The sequence below is a fragment of the Tarenaya hassleriana genome, unplaced genomic scaffold (assembly GCF_000463585.1).
Source record: "Tarenaya hassleriana unplaced genomic scaffold, ASM46358v1 Cleome54, whole genome shotgun sequence".
Taxonomy (NCBI): domain Eukaryota; kingdom Viridiplantae; phylum Streptophyta; class Magnoliopsida; order Brassicales; family Cleomaceae; genus Tarenaya; species Tarenaya hassleriana.
Window position 1 is genome coordinate 301,603 of NW_010968045.1, and position 23,895 is coordinate 325,497.

The following is a 23,895-nucleotide window of genomic DNA, read 5'->3' on the forward strand; positions in this document are numbered from 1 at the left end:
AGAATCGGATACGTCGATGTGAAAAATGTCCGATTTGCTCAGAGACTGGATCCGGTCCGATTCCAGGTGGAATCGGTCCGTTTCCAATTTGTCGTCAATTTGGATCCGGTCCGAATCCAGGTGGAATCGGTCCGGATTGACCTTCTGTAAAAATCCATCTTCGGAGGCACTTTGGATCCATACATGACCAAGATCTATCTCATTGCAATTCAATATACATAGATATGCTATTGTAGAAGAAAAAAAATATGTCACATTTCTCACGATGCCATCGCCACCTTTGACACGTGGATTTTTGTAAAACCATGATATGGGTTGATTGTTTGAAATTTAAATTTAGGTAAAAAATAATATTTAAAATTTCCATTCAAAAGATAACATTACAATAAATATATTTGATAAATAATCTTATGTAATCCGTATAAAATCTAAACAAATATATTGATATAATTTAAAATGGTTTATGGATAATATCATACATGAAATAAAAAAAACAAAATTCATTTTATTTATTTTTTAATTATATTTATTATTATTATTAACCTAATATTTATGTTTATGTTTTAAATGAATATTAAATTTATAATGGTAGAAGAAACTTTAGTCGTATTTTCTGATAAATAATAAATAAATTAGTATAATAATAAAATGATATATGAATCCATATTAATAACATTGTATGTCACCGAACAATACATATATATTATACATAAAAATATGAAAAAAATAGAATTTAAGTTGAAAAATAATGTGAAAAATACAACATAAAAAATTAAACTATGATATAATAGGTATAAATTTATTTATTTTAAAAATGGGGAATCAATTTAAACAGTATATTAATGAAATATCGATCGAGCAACTAAAAATTTGTTAGGATTTTTTGGGATATCAAGAAAATGAAAAAACAAATTAACTAATAAATAAACATAATTTTCATGAAAATCTCTATCATAATAACAAAAAAGAGAAAAAAAATAACTAACAAATAATAAAACGTAATTTTCTAAAATTAACAAACAAATAAATATACATATGTGATATATATATATATATATATAGGGAGAGAGAGAGATTTCTAACGTGATTTTTAAAATTTTGAGCGTGGATAAGAATTAGTTAAATTTATTTATACATCAACAAATAATTGTTTAAAATTAAAACTGAAATTTATATATTTGTTAAAAAAATCTCATTTAATCCGTAGAAAATCTAAAACAAATATTGATATAATTTAAAATGTTTGATAAATAATATCATATCTGCAATAAATAATAAATCAAAAAATTAGTTAGGATATTTTGCAATGTTAATAAAACAAAAATAAAAAAATTAACCAATAGAATTTCAATTTTTATATTTTCCAATTAATTTTAGTATTGATAATCGAATAATTATTTAATATTATTTTTATTTATAGAAGATATAGTATTTTTTTATCTAAAAAATAGTTAAATCGTCGTAATAACAAATAAAGGAATATATATATATATGATAAGAAATCTCTGAATATAAATAAATTAAATAAAAAAATCAACTATTTCGTGTAAATAAAATTTTATTTTAACAACTAAGATACAATTTTATCCAAAAGATTTTTTTTCTTTTAAAAATCAAATAAAATCTCAATAATTTACTATAAATACATGATGAGTAACGATCGATCATTTCACCCATAACTTTCACACTCAAACAAAAAAAAATGATTTCTCTAAAAACTATTCTTCCATTATTCTTTATGTTTTCTTGTGTTTATGCCACAATAGTTTCACACGATGGTCGAGCCATCACCATTGATGGCCAACGTCGAGTTCTTCTTTCGGGTTCCATTCATTACCCGAGAAGCACACCCGAGGTTTAAAATTTTTTCATTTCATATTTTATAATATATAATATTAATTACCAAACCATATTACAATTTTATGTATTTGGTTACATTTTCAATTTCTATATATGCGTATATAGATGTGGCCGGATCTTATAAAGAAGAGTAAAGAAGGAGGACTAGACGCGATCGAGACTTATGTTTTCTGGAACGCCCACGAACCGGCCCATCGTCAGTACGATTTTTCGGGAAATCTAGATCTCATTCGATTTCTCAAAACGGTCCGAGACGAAGGATTGTACGCAGTTCTTCGTATTGGCCCGTATGTTTGTGCGGAATGGAACTACGGGTAAGTGCATATATCTTGATCTTATATTATATTTGTAAGTAGATATTTTAATTTAATATCATTTCATTTTCTATGTATTGAAATTACGCTTTCTTGATCTTATATTATATGAGTTAGTAGATATTTTAATTTTATAATATTTTCATTTTCTATTGAACTATTTTCAGAGGATTTCCCGTGTGGTTGCACAATATGCCCGGAGTCGAATTCAGGACTGCCAACACTGCGTTCATGGTAATTGCATTCGATTTTATTTTATTTTTATTATATTATATACCAATTGACTATACCATAAATTTAATAATTTCATTTTTATTTAAAACGTGCAGAACGAGATGCAGAATTTCACAACTTTGATAGTGGACATGGCCAAGCAAGAAAATCTCTTCGCATCACAAGGAGGTCCCATAATCCTAGCCCAGGTAGGTACATAATTAAATAAATTATCTTTTTATTTATTTTTTATTAAAAATACCATTAATATTAAATGAAATGTAATAATAAAATTTATGGGTTTGTATTTAAATTTTTGTAACAGATTGAGAATGAATATGGAAACGTCATACAATCGTATGGAGCGGCGGGAAAGGCGTACATCGATTGGTGTGCCAACATGGCCAATTCTCTCGACGTTGGCGTCCCGTGGATCATGTGCCAACAAGATGACGCACCACAACCTATGGTATGTATATTTAATTATTTATATTATAGTTTCCAAAATGATATATATATATATATTTCAATTTAAATTCGTGAAAATTTTCAAATGATTGAATTAGTTGAACACATGCAACGGATTCTACTGCGATAACTTCGAACCCAACAACCCCAACACTCCAAAGATGTGGACTGAGAACTGGACCGGCTGGTTAGTGTGTATATATATATATATTTTATATTTTGATTATAAATTATATGTATTTAAATTTATAAATTCATGAAAATATATTAGGTTTAAGAACTGGGGAAGCAAAGATCCGTACAGAACAGCAGAGGATCTTGCGTTCGCTGTTGCTAGATTCTTCCAAAGGGGTGGAACTTTCCAGAACTATTACATGGTTTGTGTCTTTTGTCTCTTTTTTTTTTTACTGATTAATATTTTTAGATCTAAAATCCCGAATCAATAAATAGTATTTTCAATAATATTTTTTTATATATAAATATTATCATATAATTAACGATTTCATGGCTTTGTTTTTTTTTTTTATTCTCCAGTACCATGGAGGTACCAACTTCGGTAGAACATCAGGCGGTCCGTACATCACGACAACGTACGACTACAACGCCCCTCTTGATGAATTCGGTAATATTTTATAACCAATCTTTTCTAATTTAATTATTTATTAATTGTTAGTAATTATACGAGTATATAAATTAATATTTTTATAAAATAAATAAACGAAAAATCAGGTCAGTTGAATCAACCAAAGTACGGTCACTTGAAGCAACTTCATGATGTTCTTCACTCCATGGAGAAAACCCTAACTCATGGAAACATCACCACCGTTGATTTCGACAACTCCGTCACTGTAATAACTCTCTCTCTCTCTCTCTCTCTATATATATATATATGATTTTTTATTAGTTTTTTTGTTGTTTTTTGCATTTGAATTCGGATTAATAAAACTCTCGAATTTCGATTTCAAGGCGACGATTTACGCGACCGAGGAAGGATCGAGCTGTTTCTTGGGGAATGCGAATTCATCATCTGATGCCACAATCAACTTCCAAGGGACAGAATACACAGTTCCAGCTTGGTCTGTTACTGTTCTTCCAGATTGCAAGACCGAAGCTTACAACACTGCAAAGGTTGGTTAATTTTCTGAATCTAAACCCTTATCCGTACGAAATCCCATCTCCCGTGATCTGTGTTTTTTCTTTTTCTTCAGGTGAATACTCAGACTTCGGTGATGGTGAAGAGACCGAACGGAGCTGAAGAGGAGCCGTCGTCTTTGGAATGGTCGTGGAGACCGGAGATTATGGATGGGGCGGTCTTGAGAGGGAAGGGGGATTCGGCCATGAACCAGTTGTTTGACCAGAAGAACGTGGCCAATGACGAGAGCGATTACCTCTGGTACATGACCAAGGTCCATCTGAAAGAGAGCGATCCTGTCTGGTCCAAGAACATGACGATCCGTATCAACAGCACCGCTCATGTTCTTCACGTCTTTGTCAACGGAGAGCACATTGGTGAGTGTAATGAATGATGAAACCCTAGCTAGTGTTGTTTCTGAGTTAGAATTCTCATCAAACGCGAAATGGGTTCGGTTTTTTTTCTTTCTTATTCAGGTTCCCAATGGGCTAAGGATGGGAAGTACACCTACATGTTTGAGCAAAACGTGAAATACAAACCCGGAGTTAACCAGATTTCTCTGCTCAGTACCACTGTTGGATTCGCCGTAAGTTAAAGCTAAATCCACACACACATGTATATATAATCTTCTTCAAGTATGTATAAACAACTGCTGTATTCCTCCTTGTGCAGAACTACGGAGCATTCTTCGAAACCGGAGCAGCTGGAATCACAGGACCAGTCGAAATTGTCGGATGGAATGGAGATGAGACAGTGGTCAAGAACTTGTCTGGCCACAAATGGAGTTACAAGACCGGTTTGGACGGCTTCCAGGACCAACTCTTCAGTTCAGAAACATCTTCTAAATGGTCAGAGGAGAGTGTTCCCTTCAACAGAATGATGACCTGGTACAAGGTAATATTGTTGATAATTTAGTGGTTTCTCATCAGTTATATATATATGTTCGATTGGTCGAAATCGGCTCATTCTTTTTCCAATGTTATTCGATTTCAGACCACTTTCAAGGCTCCTCTAGGAACGGAACCAGTCGTTGTGGACCTTTTGGGACTCGGAAAGGGAACAGCTTGGATCAACGGTAACAACATCGGACGATACTGGCCGAGCTTCCTTGCCGGCGAAGATGGATGCTCTGCTGTCTGTGACTACAGAGGTTCATATGGAAGCGAGAAGTGTCAGACCAATTGTGGTCAACCAACTCAAAGATGGTAAAAAATGATCAAATCTTTTTTTTTTAATCAGATTTCAATTGGGTTTGTTGGAAATTCAAAATCCTGAATTGGGTTCTTCTCAAAACCTAATCTTTATCGATTTTTATTCAGAAAAAAAAAAAAATCGATCATTTCTTCATGATATTGATTCAAACCACTCAAAGATGGTACATAAAAAAGATCAAATCTTTTTTGTCAGTTTTCAGTTGGGTTTGCTGGAAATTCAAAATTTTGAGTTGGGTTTTCCTCAAAACCTAATCTTTCTCGAATTTTCTTTACATAAACCGATCCTTTCTTCAAGATATTGATTCAAAGTCATGGTTTTTTTTTGGGTGGTTGTTTCAGGTACCATGTTCCTCGTTCCTTCTTGAACTCCGAAGGGGACAACACACTGGTTTTGTTCGAGGAGATTGGAGGAAACCCTTCACTCGTCAACTTCCAGACAGTTACTGTCGGTAGCATCTGCGCAAATGCATACGAGAAGAACACCTTAGAACTCTCCTGCAATGGAAAACCCATTTCTGCAATCAAATTCGCATCGTTTGGAAACCCAGGAGGAGTTTGCGGTTCGTTCGAGAAAGGCACGTGCGAAGGAAGCAACGACGCTGAGGCAATTCTTGCCAAGGAATGTGTCGGAAAAGAGAAATGTTCCATCGACGTTTCGGCTGATATATTCGGAGCCGCTGATTGCGACGGCGGTTTTGCTAGGAAGCTCGCCGTCGAGGCTGTCTGCTAAAGAGTTTGATTGTTTTAGGGTTTTTTCATGTTAGGGCTTTTCTTTTGTTAGGTTTTTTTTTGTTTGCTTTTTTTCTTTTTCTTTTTTCTTTTTCTTTTTTTTTTCTTCTATTTGGTGTAGAGTGCCTAATTGGTGGGCCACTTTTAATAATAAATGAAACCAAAATTTAAAATATATTGTGTTTTTTTATACAAAACTATATATATATATATATATATATATACACACTATCTCATTAATTATATTAGTAATCGTAGTCTATATAAACTTGACGTCTAATTAAAACAAGTATTGAAAAAATATTCGGAACAATGTATAAATATTTTTTTTGTATTTTGAACTTTTTTAATGGATAAAATTATAAGTAATTCGATATAAAGGAATGGTACGAGAGGTTTAGAAATTCTAACAACTTTATTAATTCCCTATTTTTTTTATAAAAAATATTACAAATTAAAAAGCTATCATACCCGACCAGTTAATTTCTAAACAAGATTTAAGTAAATCATTTATTGGATTATTGTTTAAATTCAAACTTAGAAAAAGCTTCATCGAATAAACTTTTTTCACCTATTGCTATTAGTGAAATTACTTTGATTTCTTGAACTCGAATTTTAAACAAACATATAAAATCTTATTAATATTTTTATTGCGCCGACAATAACTAATTTCTTACACCAAACTAATTAATATTTCAGTTTTGCAACGACAGTATCCTTAGCCGTCAAGAAAACCCTTTAACCTAAACATCGATCGTACGGAAAAAGATGGTTCTTCCATGTCGTGCGGTACGTACTTCGGAGTCCCTCTCTTCAGACAGCACCATGTTCCGACACATTTCTCCATCCTTCTTCTGAATCTCTCTTCTCGTTCCTGCTCGAAAACAAACAGCTTCAGAAAAAAGATTCATAATCGATTTCCGCAGCTATTAGGGTGGCCATTTTAGTTATGAAAGCAAAACTGAACAAGATATAACTGTAACCGAATCAATTATCCAATATAAAAACTAATTGGATACGATTTTTTTAAAATCGAAAAAACCGAAACCAACCAAACCAAATAAAAAACCGAAAAAAACAAAACTACAGCTGATTTTTTTTTTTTTGTAAAAAAGAAGCTGGTGAAAAGTCTTCTATAATAATATTCTAGAATTTTTTTTAATATAACATTTAGATTGAAATTGTATCATCAAGTATCTATAGAGATTCATGTGTTAGATGAAATAACAAGACATGTTATACTTATACGCAAAAAATAATTGCAAATATGTGGTAGTGAATCAATTTCTGCTAAATATTTTAAATTTTATTTTAGGAGAGTAGATGTATATTTCTTAGAACAGTCCAAGCTTATACTTGATTGGAAATTATTTAAAAACCATGTATTATGTAGAATTTTTTCTCTTGGGGTTAAATGTGGTGAGTCTATAAATGGGTAATTTCAACATAAAAACTCAAAATTCATGGAACAAAATTATAAAAAGAAAGGAAGATCTGTTACATTAAGACAAAGGAGGGCACTTCACAATAGTTTCGTGGTCCTCAAGTAACCAAAACCCTAATCTCATATTAAGATTTCCTTTTCATCAGATCAGACGAGGTGTTTTCTTGCGACTCACGGCATCAGAGAGGTGGGTGATCTTCTTCCGGGGTTTGAGGTGGGACTGGTTTCCAGCCAGGCTTCTCGTCCCAATACATGTCGTAGTAAATGTGCCCTGGTGTCTTGTTCTCCACGCAACACCATATCCCGACATATGTCTTCACCCGTTTTCTGAACTTCTCCTCTCGCTCCTGCACAGTAATGTTCCGAGAAAAACGATATAACAAGGTGATATCTCTATATCAAATTCTTTTTTCTATTTCAGTCACCGTAGTAGATCAGATCTCATCTATGTTTTCTTCTATTTCAGTCACCGTAGACCAGATCTCATCTGGAACAACAGGGCATTGAAACATGCTATTGCATACGTCTAGAAATCAGCTATGAGTTCCTCCATTAACAACAAAAAAGTCTTCTGAAATTTTTAGAGGGATTTCGGTTTTGATAAGATAAGGTGTCTTGCCTTGTTGGAGAATCCAGTGAAAGCGTCTTGAATCGATGAAAACTTGATCACTTTGACATCCTTGAAGGAGGAGAATATCGCCTTGAACTGCGGAGAGAATGAGTGAAGTAATTAGCTGAAGCAAAGATCTATCATTTTCTCGAGACGTAAACTGATAGAGGCAAAAAAGAATCTGAATACTCTTTCTTCGCTGCTTCGTTTTGGAAACTTGAGAACACCAGACGGACTCGTGTTATTCGAAGCTTCACATCCTTCGGATCCTTCCTGGCAAAGCTTAACATCAAGCCATGATTCTTTTACCTAAAAAAAAAAGAGAAGCAGACGAAAAAGGTTTAGTTTCAGAGACGATATATCAATCAGAAAAGAAAAATGCCTCAGTGGTGCTTTTGCTCATTACGTGTTTTGGCAGTAATGGATTTTCCAGGAAGGAATATTCTCTAATACCGATCCCAGGGCCGAACTCCTCCTCTGGTAGCTCTTTCAACATGATATTAACCTGTAATGGCAATATTTCGGGTGTTATAAGGTGCTTTCACACTCATTACCAGAGGGACATAAGGCAAAAAATAGAAGAAAGAAATTGTGATGTTCTTGAACTGCTTGGACATTAGAGAAATACCTCAAATACGTGATCAAGAGGACAAATGAAAGGTTGTCGAGTTAAAGACCCTGCAAGAATACCAGGATGTCCAAACCACATCCTATCCAACCTGCACCATATTGGGGGCATGACCTGAAATTTGTAAACCAGCAAGATATTCAGAAAATCAACCACGGAAATAGATGCATGGCTTGTCACAAAATGGATAAGAAACTTCCATTTTCAATCGTTTGAGGACAGATAAGTGACAAAATTTGTGTAAGAGGGTGTTGACGGAACTCACCAGTGTACGGTTTAACAGAGAAGCAATGGCGAGAGCTGATCTAATCTGTTTCATCTGTACAGAGAAAACCCAAAAAGTAAAATGTATGGTTAGAAAGACATGACAGCATCAAGTTAACCTAAAATTCCTAGGGACTAGGTTTAGTACATGCATACTTGGTGGTTCACAAGGGCAAAATGCGAGTCAATGGTGTGCGGCCCATCTAATAACAAGCTCTTCGGAATAGATGGCTTGAATGACAAGAAACCTCCTGCATTTGTTCATATAATTTCGTTAGATGGATTGGCAGGTTTGATCCCATCAGCAACACTAGTATAATGCTAAAACATTGCGTTTTTTTTTATCAATAATCATGTGCAGGATTATGAAGATTATGCCCTTTGTCCTGACAAAGAGTTTTACCTGGTGCATCATAATACTCTGGCGGGTCATAGAAAACCATGGCTTCCCGAAGCCTGTGACGTTTCCCTTCAGTGCCTGCATATTGGAATGTCGTATGGACGGCATACGGTTCCAGTCGGAGCTGTTGATACATAGCCTGTCCAAAAAAGGCAAACAGTTACCTTTCTGAGTTCCAAAAAAAGACAATTACTGTCCGAGTTCTTGATACATATAGGAGGGCCATTTCGAGTTAACCTATCACCCTTTTGAAGGGTTTGTGACCGAGTCAGGAACGTAGAATAATGGATAGAATCAGAATCGGGAAAGCATTTGTAGAAGGTACCTGAACAAAATATGTGTGGCCACTACAAAATATGCTAGCGGGCAAAAGTCCAACCTTGAGATTTCCATCGTATGCATAGAAAAGCTCGCTATCCCCATCAACAGACGGACCTAACTGTTTCCGGACAATCTCATTAAATCCGTTTTGATCCCAAACCTTATCATCGGCTAGAAGCATGTCTTTCCATTCTTTTGCCAACTTCTTTGCAGAATCTGTTGGCCGCCAATGGAATATCCCGATGTTGTAGGCAGCACCAACTTCCAGAGTTTAAAGAAAAGGGGAGTTGAGAAAACAAATTAGAAGCCGGACGAATAGACTAGTGATTGAAAAATCAGAAACTAAGAACTTCTCACAGAATGATAACAATTTAAAGATGAAAAACGGTGGTGGATGGATCTCTCCAACTAATCTAACCTTGCGGCCAATTATCCAAACTGTCATCGACAACTGTAGGTACAACTTGATCGCTCGATGTCAAAACATCTGCATCGGGGTACCGAGCAAGATAAGGCAGAGGGTCCTGTAGACAGAAAAATATTATCAAGACTATATAATATGTTTCACAAGCTAATCTACGAAAAAAATGCTAAATTAGTACCTTTAGCCACACCATGTCAGTGTCACACATTAATAGCTCGTAACCATAAGGTAGGACAGCATCAATGAGAATAACTTTCTCTCTTCCCATTTTGTGAAATGTAGGGGAACCCCATCCAACATCAACTGTGCTCATATGACTTCCCATGTCAAAAACAGGAATACCCTTCCAATACAAAGCCTCTAACAGTTTCGTGTCCATGGCACCTATAATACCAATAACACCGAAAACGTAAATGTCAGTTCATGAGAAAGGCCATGAAGTGGGAGATAGAAACAGAGAACTTTACTTGTGAACTCACCAACAAGAATATTGGAGAGCCCTAGATCAGTCAAGTGTTTAACCCAAGTCAAGATGAAATCCATAAAAGCAAAGTTCCCAAAGGTCACTATAACAACATTGTCCTTCACTCTCTCTCCGACCAATTCTTTCGTCAATCTAAAGGTCTCAAGAGGCGGCATTTTCTTTTCCTGAGGAGGCACCCAGATCGGATTCAGGGATTTGCCTTGAGACTGTGATGGTGGTGAAACAGGTAAATCGGACGTGGCATTAGATGGTGATTGAATGGGAAATCGGCCAACACCTGCAATGAAAGCTCATAAGCATATTTTACAGAATGTTGCTGAGAAACTACATCCAACAATTTGAACTGGAAAAGAAAAGTGCGCATAGTTTCTAGCAAAAGGAAGATCAAGAATTTTTATGCATCTGAAGTGTCATGCAAGATTGATGAAGCTCAGTATACAAATGGTGATTGTAACTACTGGTCATATCAAATTTTCCAACAAATCACTTGCCCAGATCGAAATGCTACAACAAGAAATCGCCAATGGTGATCAAAAGCCATCTCAATAGAAACAAATGTAAGGAGATTTCATGTCTAAAATACAAAAATACTGTCTCTCTGACGTTCCTTATCCAATTCTTCCAAAACAGAAAGATCCGATCTTTTACGAAGACTGGGCTTCGTTTCACTGGTAATGGATTAGAGAACACAACCCATCAAACCTTACCTAATCGAGAGCTAATAAAACGAATCAATTCGATTCCGGAATCAAGTTCATCAGACAAGGAATAACTAGAAACTTTCCAATCTAAACAACGAAACCAGTAATTAAACCCCCAAACACTACCAAACAAAAGAAAACCCAAAACCCTATTCCAGTTTCAAGCAATGAGAAGAAACGGTGTAGTAATTGGTGCTATGGAATTGCGAGAGAGAGAGAGGATTTACTGGAGAGAGGAGGTGAGGAGAGCCAGGAGGAGGAGCCATTGGAGGGAGAGTAAATGGCGGAGAAGACGAAGAAGGAAGAGACGATAACGCCGACGATCACCGTTCCGTAGATCGTCACGAACAGAGGCTTCGAATTCGTGGCCTCGCGAACGGCGTTTCGCCAACCCTCCATTTTTCTTCCTCGCGATTTCTTCTTACTTCCTCGGAATTTTCCCTCTCAAACCGCCATTAGAGAAGCTTCGTGTCTTGGCGAATTCGTTCTTCTTCGATCGATCAGATCATTTCGTTATGGTCAACTTCGTTTTCCTCTCCTCTCTTCAACTGCTCCTAATACTCCAGCTTCGCCGATGATAATAATATTTTATTTTATTTTTTGCGGAAAAAAAAATAATATTCCGTCAAGTAATGCGCAATAGTGACATTAAAAAAACATGGCAAAAAAAAAGACCAAATATTCTTGTCTTAATCGTAATGTCTATAATTTAAATAAACAAAAAATTACAAAATAAAAATGCAAAAATAAAAAAAAATTATAATCGATGTTTATTCCAATTTTTATTCAATCTGTTTCTAAACTCCTATATTAATAATCGCGTTTAATTTTAGTAATGCCATAGTGTAATTTAGTAATATATGGTATATAATGAATTAAAAAAAATTTAAAAAGTTAATTTTACCAAAAAAAAGTTTAAAATTTCAATTAAATAAAATAAATAATATGAATATCCAAATGTGGGTCCTTTGTAAAGACGTTTAGGATAAAAATCAAAGGAAAATAATTGCATTAATTGAAGATGCTAAAAAGAGATGAAAGGGTATTTGTAAATACGATTGGGTTTAATTCATTGGGAATTAATTGCACGTAATTAAGGCTCTAATGATCCATATTAATGAGAAAAATAAAATATATAGTATTTTATTTTTTATTAACAATAAGCAATATTTTTGTCCCAAAATAAATAGATCTTGAACCGAAATTTTCGCAGTTTGACTTTGTAATGTTTGTCCGTGATCAAAACGAGTTGGCATGTCGGAACACGTTGATATAATATGTACAGAAAAAAAAAATTATTGGGTAACAACAATAAAAAAATATTAGTTTGTTTTATTACATAAAATTATTATTATTTTCGTTAATATTAATCCGACCTTGAAGATTTGGATTCGCTAATGCTAATAAAAGATATCTCTCTCTGTATATTTTGTCTAATAATTCGCCGAAATAATGCATTGGAAAATATAATATAAACTAATAATATAATAAATAAAAAAATGTAAGCCCAATAGTTTGATTGGGTCACTAGGCTTCTAAAAAGAGTTTTATTGTCAAAAGCCCAAAAGCCATCCGTTGTATGGTTTAGCCTCTTGGGAAATTATTTTTAATTTCTGTTTTGGGTAAACCGGACCGGCCCACAGGCATCAAAATCGGTATATCTTATCGTAAACCGAACTTAACCGAACTAATTACCCCCATAAATTTATGAACTTATTTTTAAAAGAAAACTCGATTTCGTTTATACAACATGTTATATACATATAAACCCTCTAATTTCATTACATTTTATGTGATTTCACATGTTTATGGTTCTAATTATTGGTATATATTTATACTCATAATATAAGAGTATTTCGGTCCAATGACAAATATATTATCGTTAGTAACACCTATTTGATTTCATAATTCTTTACGAATTTATTTTAAAGTATATCTCACAACGTCTAAGGTTTGATTTGTATTTGATTGCGGATATTATTTTGGTATATATTTACACTCATAATATAAGAGTATTTTGGTTCCATGGTAAAGATATTATCGTTATTAATACCTATTTGATTTCATAATTCTTTACGAGATTATTTTACGGATATTAAAATTAATTATAAGATCTTCCCATGATCTGTTTTAAAGATGTTTATAACTTCTACAAAATTGGATTTTGTTCATAGAACACAGCCTTTTTTTATATTTTATTGTTAATCTCAATAAAATATATTAGAACCCAAATCCAAATTAATAAATTTAAATTTCACATAAAGAATTATCCAACTATATTATATGAAATAATACAACGAAAATGGAGATTCATATAATTGCAATGGATATGCTGCTTTGTTTCACCTTTTTTGAAGAATGTGAAGTTGCTATCTTTTGGGATTTGGACCGACTTTCCTCCCTCAAGTGGCTCTGTGCCAAATCTCTATTGTATCTTCATATATTGCTAAATCACTGTGTTGGATTCTGCACTTAAATTATATATATATATATATATTATATATTTAATCAATATTATCAGTATACACAAAAACTCGATTGTTTTCGTAAAAAAAAAAAACTAAATATCATGAAATAATTATAATATTGAATGACTCAACCGGTAAAAGATAAGACAAAATTAATTTTCAATCTGAACTTGAATCTCCATTTAGGAATATATATTTATCGGAGTATATGATCTTTTTGGGATGTAATTAAGATAAAAATCTGGTGATCTTCCGGATTATAAACAATAATTGTAACGAGATATTCCAAACTAATTAACTATCATTTGTATATTAGAATTAGGGGTGGGCGTTTCGAAACGGTTCGGGTTTGGAATAGGAATGGATCGGTTCGGTTTTTTCAGTTTTGCAGAAATAGATATCAATCGGTTTTTATATTATGTTCAGTTCGGTTCGGTTCGGTTCCTGGTTTTGTTAAAGAAAAGATAGATTTTCTTTAAAAATATTCGATTTTTCAGGCCTTTTTAAAGTTCAGTTCGGTTTCGGAAAAAATTAGTTCTCTAAAAATAATATCGTTTTGGAATTGAGAACAGTTTCGGATCGAGAAAAATACCGTTTTTCGATTCGATTCCGAAAAACCGAACCAAAACGTCCACCCCTAATCACAACTCAATACCATACAATATTATTTTTAATTAAACACACAAACATATCGTGTGTGTATATATATATATATATATGTGTGTGTAATAGGGGACCGACCAATGACGAGAAGATGAAGTGAGATCCACTTGTGGCTAGGAAAAACACTTGCCGGGCTATGAGTAGCGGCTGCCAAAAGTCAAGATTACTACATTCTGTAATAAATAAAATAAATATTTAAAATAAAGGCCCACTTACACACTTGTAATATACAGATTAAATCAGATAATCGATTATAAAATAAAAAATACAATTAATCTAGTGCTTATAGTTATATCACTGTAACAAGTTGTCTATAGATTCATCTCATCTTCCACGAAGCGTCATGCACCAATTGGCATTTGTATCAAAAGGCACAATATAATCTTTTTTTTTTCTGGTAAATCTCATTAAAATTCATCAAATAAAATGATAGAAAATTAATTTCTATTTTTTTCGTTTGATAAAGTTATTTGCAAACAAAAATATATCATTATAATTCTCAAACTTGTTAATTGGTGTAAAAAAAAAATTGACGACGTTGATCTATAATTTCGTTTAAAAATTAAAATGATACATTTTACAAATTTGAAAATTATAATAACATAGTATGCAAGTTTGAAAATAAATTTTTCATACGTCAAATTTAAAAATTAATTTTTTACCGATTTAAAATTTTAACGTCATTTACCCTTTAATTTTAGTTTAATTTTTGGTGGGTCGGTCTAACTTTTAATAGTGCCCCCAAATAAAAGTTGGTGTCATCTCAAAATATTTTTTTTTTGTTGTCCTTTATTCTTAGTAGATAATGTTATAACTTAAACGTTAATCTGCAATGCATTTTAGTATCACATGTTTTATTTTATTAGGTATTATTAACGATAAATTATAATAAAACTGAAAATATTTTATTTTATTTAGCGATGAGAATATCTTAGGGTTTTTTTTCCCTTGCCAACACGAAAGATGCGAGGCTGTGATCCAAATGACGAGCAAACCTGCGAAGCTGTCTGAAGAGATAGTGACGTCAGCATCCACTTGTTACGTAATCTCCCAATGTTTTGGAATCTCACGCGCCCTAACCGAGTTTGATATTGCGGCTAAATTTGTCCATTTATATATTTACTTGCATGTAATATTCATGAGATTTTATCGAACATTACTTATTTTTTTCATTTTAAAAAAAGAAACTGAATCCAAAACTCTTACGCAAGTGATGATGTTATATGTCAAACTATGTGTGTATTACTCATTCACATGTCATGTCATAGTACCATCATCTACATTATTTGTTATTTACCGATCAATGATATATTACTACTTTAACAAAAAAATGATATATTACTATCAAAATTAGATAAATTATAAAAAATATATATATATATATATATCATTATGGTATTTGGACAACCGACGATGGCAATTGTAAACATATAGTATTGCAGATCCGACCCTTCTTTTGGGTTTGATTTTATTTATGTACCATGAATTTTAAAATCGAAAACTATAATCTTAAATATTTTCTCTATCAATTTATTTTATTTTTTGGCGTATGATATGAATGTAAATGAGATCTCATCTAATACAAGTACAATTTTTCAAAAGAAAAATAATAATAAAAATTTAAATAGAGCTGTATGGTAGGTGCACAATGCACATGTTACATATTTATATGGTGACGTTTATTTATGTATAATAATAGAATAAATATTACATGAACAAAATTTTAAAATAATTGTAATATCTTAAAATATGATAAAACATGTAAAATATCATCTGTATTAATATTTATCATTGAAATATAAAAGTTTCATTTATTAAATTTGTCAATGAAAATAATGTGTTAAAATGAAGCGCGTGACATCGACGCGCGAGGCGCGAACTGCATCGTGCAAAAAAAGGTTTTTTTGGAGAAAGCGCGTGGGACATATGGCACGTGGACCCTACAGCCAAATAATTAGATGGATTTTTTTTTTATTAATTATTTTTTAAAATTGGGCCACCTTGAGGCCCACGTAGCGATGCTGACATGCTACGATCATTGACGCCCCGAACACGTGTCGAGATATTATTTTTCTTCTTACAATAAAAGTTTCAAAGACAGAAATTATGGAATATGTGAACAATTATAAATATGTTGATTTTTAAGTATACGCATATCTAAAATAGTGATAGAATAGTTACGGGATCCATAATTTCAAATAATTATAAATATATAAAATGATATACATATTACTAAAAAATAAAAGATTATGTATGCATATAAAAAGGTATGCAAGTGTCGATTTCATATATATATATATATATATATATATATATATATACACACATATATATCACGATTCCCATGTGTAGTAACTACGAGAAACTATGGGCGAAACGATGTGATTGGTTATAATTAATTAATTAGCTTAAGTAACCAATTATATTTCTAAAATAAGAAATTATATATGTATTATGAAAGAGGGTTTACGGATATTACATTTAAAGACCCTTTGTCCCTCTCAAGACATATATATTATACAAGTAGTCAATCCTACATTTACCTGGACTTCCCCGATCCTTTGGAAGATCCTTTGGAAGATGTAATCGGACCAAATATCTGGTGAATTTACGAATTATCAAAAAAAAAAAGATAATCAACCCTAATTACATAAGTGAAAATGATAATAATAACAAAAAAAACTATACTAAATTTCCGAAAATATATTATAACACATTCGCTTAGAAAATATTTATCATTATTATTACCATTTTTTAATTTTTTATAATACAAAAATTCACAGTAGCTTTGATATTATCTTTAGTCTAATTATAACTCTCAAAAAAACAGAGAATAAAGTTTGGATGTGATTTGAACCCATATAAAATTATCTATAAAATTATAGAATATATTTTATGAAAACCCCTCATAATTCAGATTTAAAAATAACAACGTTTATAAAATTTAAGTTTATTTTAAATTAAAAAAACAATATTTTATAAAAATTTACCGATTTAGATTTTTTTTTTTTGAAATTTTTTTCATAAAAGATATAACACCACAACCGTTGACTAAAGAAACTATATTAGTACATATGGTCTTTAATGTCTTAATTAGAGTTTTTTCAGTATAAACGCATACACACACACCCGTATATATACTCTATGATATGGAAAATAATTCCTATTTTTGCGACCATATACTATATGTATAAACCTATAGAAACTTGTATATATGATTATAAATTACAATTTATCTCATTTAAATAAATTTATCTAATTAAAAAAGACAAGAGATGTCAAAACTCACTTATGTAGTGTGGTTGGGATCCTAATAGGCACTGACAAAGAATATCAATCTCAATCAATCTCGTGAACATATATATTCATGACACATAATCACATACACAAACATATACATATACAGTAAGTGATTATATATATATATATTAAAATATATATACACGATATGATTAGAATATCCTATGCTTCTATATTGACAATATTTAAATAAAAATTATAACTTAGTATATGAGCTGGTGGGAGATTCCCAAAGTGGAACTCCAGCTGTATTTGAAAAATCTCTCTTTACAAAAAAAAATCTCCCTCTCTCTCCCTCTCTCTCTCTCTCTCTCTCTCTCTCTCTCTCTCTCTCTACAAAACCCTATATAAACCCGATGGTCTACCACTTTGTGAAATCTCAAGAAACAACAAAAGCAACAACAAAAAAAAAAAAGACGTAACATTTTGGGGACAAAACAAAGAAACAAAGAATGGAACTCATTGGTGTGTTATGTTCATTGCCATTTCTTCCATTGATTATTTTTCTCTTATTTTCTTTCCCACTTTCTCTCTCTTTCTCGGGAAAATCTTACGAAAAGAGGATGAAGAAGAAGCTGTCTTTGCCGCCGGGGACAATGGGTTGGCCGTACGTCGGCGAGACCTTCCAGCTTTACTCTCAAGACCCCAATGTCTTCTTCACTTCCAAGCAGAAAAGGTACTTAGATTCCAAAACCGGTTCATAATCTTAACCGACCGGTTAACCGTTCATAAACCGGTATTTGTTTATGAAGACCACACAGTCTGGATAACCGAACCGGGTTAAGGTATTTTGACAACTTGGCCCAAAACCTTAGAAGAGTCAAGGGACGGACCAAATTAACTATACTATATGCATGTATATAAGGTAATATACTAATTATGTAATATATGAGATTTAATATACATTTCCTGTTTACTAAGTCTACATGATGTAAAGTATATTTAAGAGAATATAAAGGTAACAATCCAGATTAAATAGAGTATTAATTTTAACCAACCGGTAGAACATTTATAAACCGGTTTATACCAATTGGTATTTGTTTATTACATAACTTGGCCTGAAGTATACAATATATATATATATATATAAAGTAATATAGTAATTATGTAATATATGAGATTTAATATAGATTTCCTGTTTACTAAGGTCTACATGTTGCAGTGTATATTTAAGAGAATATAAAGGTCACGTAGTAATTATATAATATATGTGTAGGAACCTAGATTAAATATGGTATATTACATAATTACTGCCATTACCATTACAAAAGGAAAATCCTATATAAAATATTCCAAGTTCAATTCGTTAATAAATTTTTAGATCAATATACAAATTTTAAAATTTTGTAAAAATCACTATTTTTTTTTTCGAAGTACCGGACCTAAAAACCCGGTTTAAAAAATTGTGAAAAATAATTCAAATAAAAAAACTCTAATCGCCCGACCCAACTCGAACTTATAAAATCTATCCGTTTATAATTCATACAGCCATCAATATTTACATTATTTATATAGCAACATTTGTAACTGACGAGAACCGGAACCGGAACTGTACCTAAATGTAATCTCTTGTGTCTGAAAATCTGGTGAACTGCTGCAGGTACGGATCGATCTTCAAGACCCAGATCCTGGGATGCCGGTGCGTGATGGTGTCGAGCCCGGAGGCGGCGAAACTCGTGCTGGTGACGAGGTCCCATCTGTTCAAGCCGACATTTCCGGCGAGCAAGGAGAGGATCTTGGGGAAAGACGCCATCTTCTTCCACCAGGGAGAGTATCACTCCAGGCTCCGACGGGTTCTTCTCAGAGCTTTCACGCCTCTCTCCATCAGGGAGATGGTCCCCTGCGTTGAGTCCATCGCCGTTGATTCCCTCAGGGTCTGGGAGGGGAGAACGCTCCTCAATACTTTCCACGAGATGAAGACGGTGAGTTTTCTTTTTCTTTTTTCTTTTTAATTTCACCCTTCCATTGCTGGAAAAGGAATGAACTCGAAACTAGGATCGGATCGGTTCATTTGGTTAGTAACCGAACCGATATAACCGTGACCGAATCGAATTTTATATAAAAACTAGTCGGGTGTCTTATTTGGATTTGGTTATTTCGGTTTTAATTAGAGAAATTATAACCATCCGGTTTTCATACCGGATTCGGTTAGGTTACACTTGTATTCTATTCGGTTTGGATTTGCTTAATTGTTCAGTTATTAACCAAATAAGCCAACTTTAATAACAACCGAATATTTTAAATTTTTCTAAAACTAAAAAACTGAATCCGAATAAGGAAAAATCGAAAATTTCTGTAAAAAATGTTTATGTATATGTTATTCGGTTTGAATTGGTTCAATTATTAACCAAATAAGTCATTCCTAATATAAATCGAAAAAAACGAAACAGAAGTAGAAAGATAACCTAAAAAATGAATTTTTTTTAAAGAAAATTAATATTATTTTCAATAAAAACAAAAATCGAATTCAATAAAAATCCCGAATAGTTATAATATTTATAAAACCGAAATAACCGAACCAATAAGATGCTCTAAATGACATTTTTGGATTACTTTGTTTTTTTTTAATCTTTTGATGACATTGTTGCATGCAGTACACATTCAACGTGGCACTACTTTCTATATTTGGAAAGGATGAGATTCTATACAGAGAAGATCTGAAAAGATGTTATTACAACCTCGAGAAAGGGTACAACTCAATGCCCATAAACCTGCCCGGAACGCTGTTGGCTCGGATCCTGACCCGTATCATCTCGACGCGTCGACTCACCGGTTTCCGAGGGCACGACCTCCTCGGATCGCTTATGGCCGACGACCAGATCGGTCTGACCGATGACCAGATCGCCGACAATGTCATCGGCGTTATCTTCGCGGCTCGTGACACGACCGCGAGCGCTCTCACGTGGATCCTCAAGTACCTGGCGGAGAATTCCGCTGTCTTACAATCTGTTATGGTTAGTATTTAGTAATGTTATGTTCTTTCTATAAATAGAATAGGGGAAATAACAAAAAGAGAAACTAACTTGCAGTAGGGAAAAAAAATCCAAACTTTATAGAGAGTATCAAGATTTTAAAGAATTATATTCAAGAAAGGGTTTGACTTTAATGTTTTATAGCTAGATATCATGTAGGTTATGATCGAGACAATAATGAGAGCAAACTGGAGTATCTAGCAATATTATTTAAAATTTTACAAAATTTACAAAGAAATTATAAAATTTTAATTATAAAAATAGGGGCGTGTTACTTATAAATGGGTCAGCCCAATATATATATATATATATATATATATATATATTCATCTTTGTGTTTTCTAGATATCAATGCAAGTTTTTTTTTTGGTTAAATGAAATCAATGCAAGTTGTGATCAAAATCATGTGTCATATATATATATATATATGTATATATATTCACCTTTAATGCACCGGAAAAAGATCCAAACTTTATAGCGAGTTTCAAGATTTTTTAAAGTGTAAGATAATCAAGAAAGGGTTTGACTTTAATGTTATATATATATATATATCTCTCATGCAAGTTATGAGATCAAAATCATGTGTTATATGTATATATATATATATATATATATGTTGAATAATGGTGGGTGTGGCTTGGAGCAGGAAGAGCAAGAGGAGATAGCGAGGAGCAAAGAAGGGAAGCTTCTAAGTTGGGAAGACACCAAGAAAATGGCAATGACTTGCAGAGTTATCCAAGAGACACTGAGAGTTGCTTCCATTCTCTCCTTCACCTTTAGAGAAGCTGTTGAAGATGTTGAATTTGAAGGTACATATACATATGTCTCGAGCATCGTCTCAATATCAGGGGTCTGATCAAATTTTTGCTAAGGTTGTTGTTGTTGACCTCTAAATTGTTGGTTTCCTTGATACCCTTGGTATCCTTGAAACTGTTGTTGAGGTCTTTTATTGGAAAGTCTGACCTTGGAATGGTCCCGCATTTTGGAACGTTCGGTTCCTGTTCTCTTGAAGAGCGTTTTGGTAATTGTTGCTCTTATAAGAGAAGTTAGGGTGATTCCTCCAGCCTAGGTTGTAGGTGTTGGAATAAGGATTGTTTGCAACATAGTTGACATCCTCAACCCCTTGTTCTTGTGAGAATATAGACTGGTCTCCACTTAGCTGATTCGATGTTTCGCCTAAAGCGTTGTGGTTCGATGAATAGATCTGCATCTTCAGTTCAGCTAGTTCAGCTTTAAGAGCGTGTACTTCACTAACGTTCTCTACATTCCCCTTTCTTCGTGAGAACTCAGTCGGAGTAGTTCTATCACTGACCATTCGTTCAATTAATTCTTTCAACTCATCGAAGGTAAGCTTTTGAAGGCTATCTCCGCTGGCACAGCTAATGTAGAACCTTATCTCATCTCTCAGTCCATTCAAGAAGGTTGACAAAAGGTAGTATCTATCGAAGTTGTGATGAGGGCATGCTCTTTGGTATTCCTTGAATCGTTCCCATGCTTCACCCAAGGATTCTCCATGTTCTTGCGAGAAGGAATTAATCCTGTTTTTCGCAAGTTGGGTCTTGTGAGCAGGGAAAAACCTGTTCATGAATTTGTCAGCAAGTTGGTTCCAAGTATGAATTGAGTCTACTGGTAGAGCATAAAGCCATTCAAGTGCTTTTCCCGATAAAGAGAAAGAGAAAGCAAGAAGTAGTACTTCCTCAGTCGTAACTTCGTTTGCTACTCTAACGGATTGGCAGAGAGATTTGAACTGAGTCATATGCAAATTGGGGTCCTCAGTAGAACTACCTCTGAAAGCACTCATACAATGATCCCTTTGTAATGTGATATCATATGTCGAACATAAGACATGGAGTGATCGTGCCAATCTAGGTGAATGGATTTGATTCAAGTAATAAAAACCTAGACTAAGCGATTCCGCAAGGGTACGGATTCTGATGAGGACATCGGACCTAGCAGCTTGGAGGAAGACGGGAGCATAACGGAAGGAGCTCTTGAAGACGGGAGCTTAACGGAAGGAGCTCTTGAGGACGTTGAAGACTTGGCCCATCAGGCGTCAAGACTCTTGCCGGATGACCATAACATCACACGATCATCCGAAGCCGCGGGAACGGGACTTGACATGGACAACGCAAAGGCTTCCCGAGCAAACCATAGAGCCGAACCACCACTTACTCGTGCTAGAGCTCGAGCGCTTCGTGTCACACTCAACAAGGCCGTCAATGACATTCTTAGCGGATCCCGGGAGTCCAAAGACAACACTTCACTCTTCGGACGCAATTCGGCCCGGAACTTGCTTACACTCGAAGAAGACATTTCCTAAAGCCCAAGTGAAGCCCATGGGCTTTATTCCAGCAAGGATTTCGGCCCACATGAAGCTCCAACAGCTATATTTTTGTTATTTGGTCCAAATTAAATCTAAGGCTTGCATGTGAGCTAGCATTTAATGCTTTGACTACTTAAACTCTTTCTAAGTTGTAATCTTCAGCACACTTGATCAATGGCAATTTGAACTTTGTTTGAGACATCTTTCTCTCTCAAAACTTGGCTGGTTTGTCCGCCCCCTCTTGCACGAGTCGCCGGTGTGTCCGCTGCCCGTGTCGCCGTCCGGTGTGTCCGACGGCTCCCGTTGAGTTCGGTTAGTCCGGCTCCTCATCCTTGGTTTGTCCTGTTGGGATTTAGGCTACGGATTCCTAGCATGCGATCATATCGATCTAGGGTTTGGTTTACTAGGTTTCATGCAGCGGAAGGATAATCTAAACCTAGTCAAACGTCACACGCAACCAAAATCATCCGTAAAACCCCGACAGATCGTGTATATCACCGTAGGAATCGAATACTTACCTCTTTCCTGAAGATCTGAAAGTAGCAATCGATCCAGGGCCTGTTTTAATCACCAAGAGCTGAAAGTACAGCTCCTCTACACGTATCCACACCGACGGGAAGGATTCCAAACACTTTTGGAACTGATCTGCTAGGATCTGTGAAGTATATGAAGTGGGATCTAATCCCGGGAGCTAGAACTATGAAAGAAACGATTTCTTCTGAGTTTTTGCTCTGTTTTAGGGTTCTTTTCGTCTGTCTTAGGTTGAGGACGGCGTCCAATACCCTTCTTATAAGATAGGAACCCTAATCCTTGTGAAAAGAGACTTTTTCCGAGTATTGACTCGGTCCGAGTCAGAACTCTGACTCGGTCGAGTCAGAACGAATCAGCCCAAGCCCATTGTCAACTCTTGACTCGGCCCATTTAGTATTGACTCGGTCCGAGTCAAAACTTTGACTCGACCGA

General features: G+C 34.0%; 3 protein-coding genes across 3 annotated transcripts in view; 2 read left to right on the forward strand and 1 right to left on the reverse strand.

The window, feature by feature from the left end:
- The first annotated feature begins 1,687 nt into the window (after positions 1 to 1,687).
- LOC104798528 (beta-galactosidase 15-like) lies at positions 1,688 to 6,002 on the forward strand. Its single transcript, XM_010520656.2, has 15 exons — positions 1,688 to 1,855; positions 1,966 to 2,174; positions 2,342 to 2,408; positions 2,504 to 2,596; positions 2,713 to 2,856; positions 2,954 to 3,042; positions 3,127 to 3,232; positions 3,390 to 3,477; positions 3,585 to 3,703; positions 3,822 to 3,983; positions 4,064 to 4,364; positions 4,464 to 4,573; positions 4,660 to 4,881; positions 4,981 to 5,192; positions 5,541 to 6,002. The coding sequence occupies exons 1-15, from the start codon at positions 1,703 to 1,705 to the stop codon at positions 5,929 to 5,931; spliced, it is 2,466 nt and encodes an 821-aa protein (XP_010518958.1). The 5' UTR covers positions 1,688 to 1,702; the 3' UTR covers positions 5,932 to 6,002.
- Positions 6,003 to 7,350: 1,348 nt separating this feature from the next.
- LOC104798529 (arabinosyltransferase XEG113) lies at positions 7,351 to 11,772 on the reverse strand. The gene is made up of 13 exons (XM_010520657.1): positions 11,434 to 11,772; positions 10,501 to 10,782; positions 10,200 to 10,405; positions 10,016 to 10,121; positions 9,602 to 9,858; positions 9,280 to 9,415; positions 9,033 to 9,127; positions 8,878 to 8,931; positions 8,613 to 8,726; positions 8,391 to 8,489; positions 8,174 to 8,293; positions 7,994 to 8,080; positions 7,351 to 7,721 (listed from the first exon to the last, which is right to left on the reverse strand). Exons 1-13 carry the CDS (start codon positions 11,603 to 11,605, stop codon positions 7,554 to 7,556), a joined length of 1,896 nt encoding a protein of 631 aa, XP_010518959.1. The 5' UTR covers positions 11,606 to 11,772; the 3' UTR covers positions 7,351 to 7,553.
- A 6,228-nt stretch (positions 11,773 to 18,000) lies between these two features.
- Positions 18,001 to 23,895, forward strand: part of LOC104798530 (abscisic acid 8'-hydroxylase 1-like) — a 14,578-nt gene continuing 8,683 nt past the window's right edge. The window contains exons 1-4 of the mRNA XM_010520658.2: positions 18,001 to 18,313; positions 19,238 to 19,559; positions 20,232 to 20,591; positions 21,256 to 21,418. Of these exons, the coding sequence (XP_010518960.1) occupies positions 18,090 to 18,313; positions 19,238 to 19,559; positions 20,232 to 20,591; positions 21,256 to 21,418 (1,069 nt within the window). The 5' untranslated portion in view covers positions 18,001 to 18,089. The remainder of the gene's footprint in view (positions 18,314 to 19,237; positions 19,560 to 20,231; positions 20,592 to 21,255; positions 21,419 to 23,895) is intronic.

What these genes read in the sequence shown, in the direction of transcription:
- LOC104798528 (XM_010520656.2), top strand. Translation starts at nt 1,703, where the DNA reads ATGATTTCTCTAAAAACTATTCTTCCATTATTCTTTATGTTTTCTTGT. An exon ending in GTCCCATAATCCTAGCCCAG is followed by an intron (nt 2,597 to 2,712) that starts GTAGGTACATAA and finishes TTTTTGTAACAG; the next exon opens with ATTGAGAATGAATATGGAAA. An exon ending in GTACCACTGTTGGATTCGCC is followed by an intron (nt 4,574 to 4,659) that starts GTAAGTTAAAGC and finishes CTCCTTGTGCAG; the next exon opens with AACTACGGAGCATTCTTCGA.
- LOC104798529 (XM_010520657.1), bottom strand. Translation starts at nt 11,605, where the DNA reads ATGGAGGGTTGGCGAAACGCCGTTCGCGAGGCCACGAATTCGAAGCCT. An exon ending in AGAGTATTATGATGCACCAG is followed by an intron (nt 9,128 to 9,279) that starts GTAAAACTCTTT and finishes GAACAAATGCAG; the next exon opens with GAGGTTTCTTGTCATTCAAG. An exon ending in ATCCATTACTGCCAAAACAC is followed by an intron (nt 8,294 to 8,390) that starts GTAATGAGCAAA and finishes TTTTTTTTTTAG; the next exon opens with GTAAAAGAATCATGGCTTGA.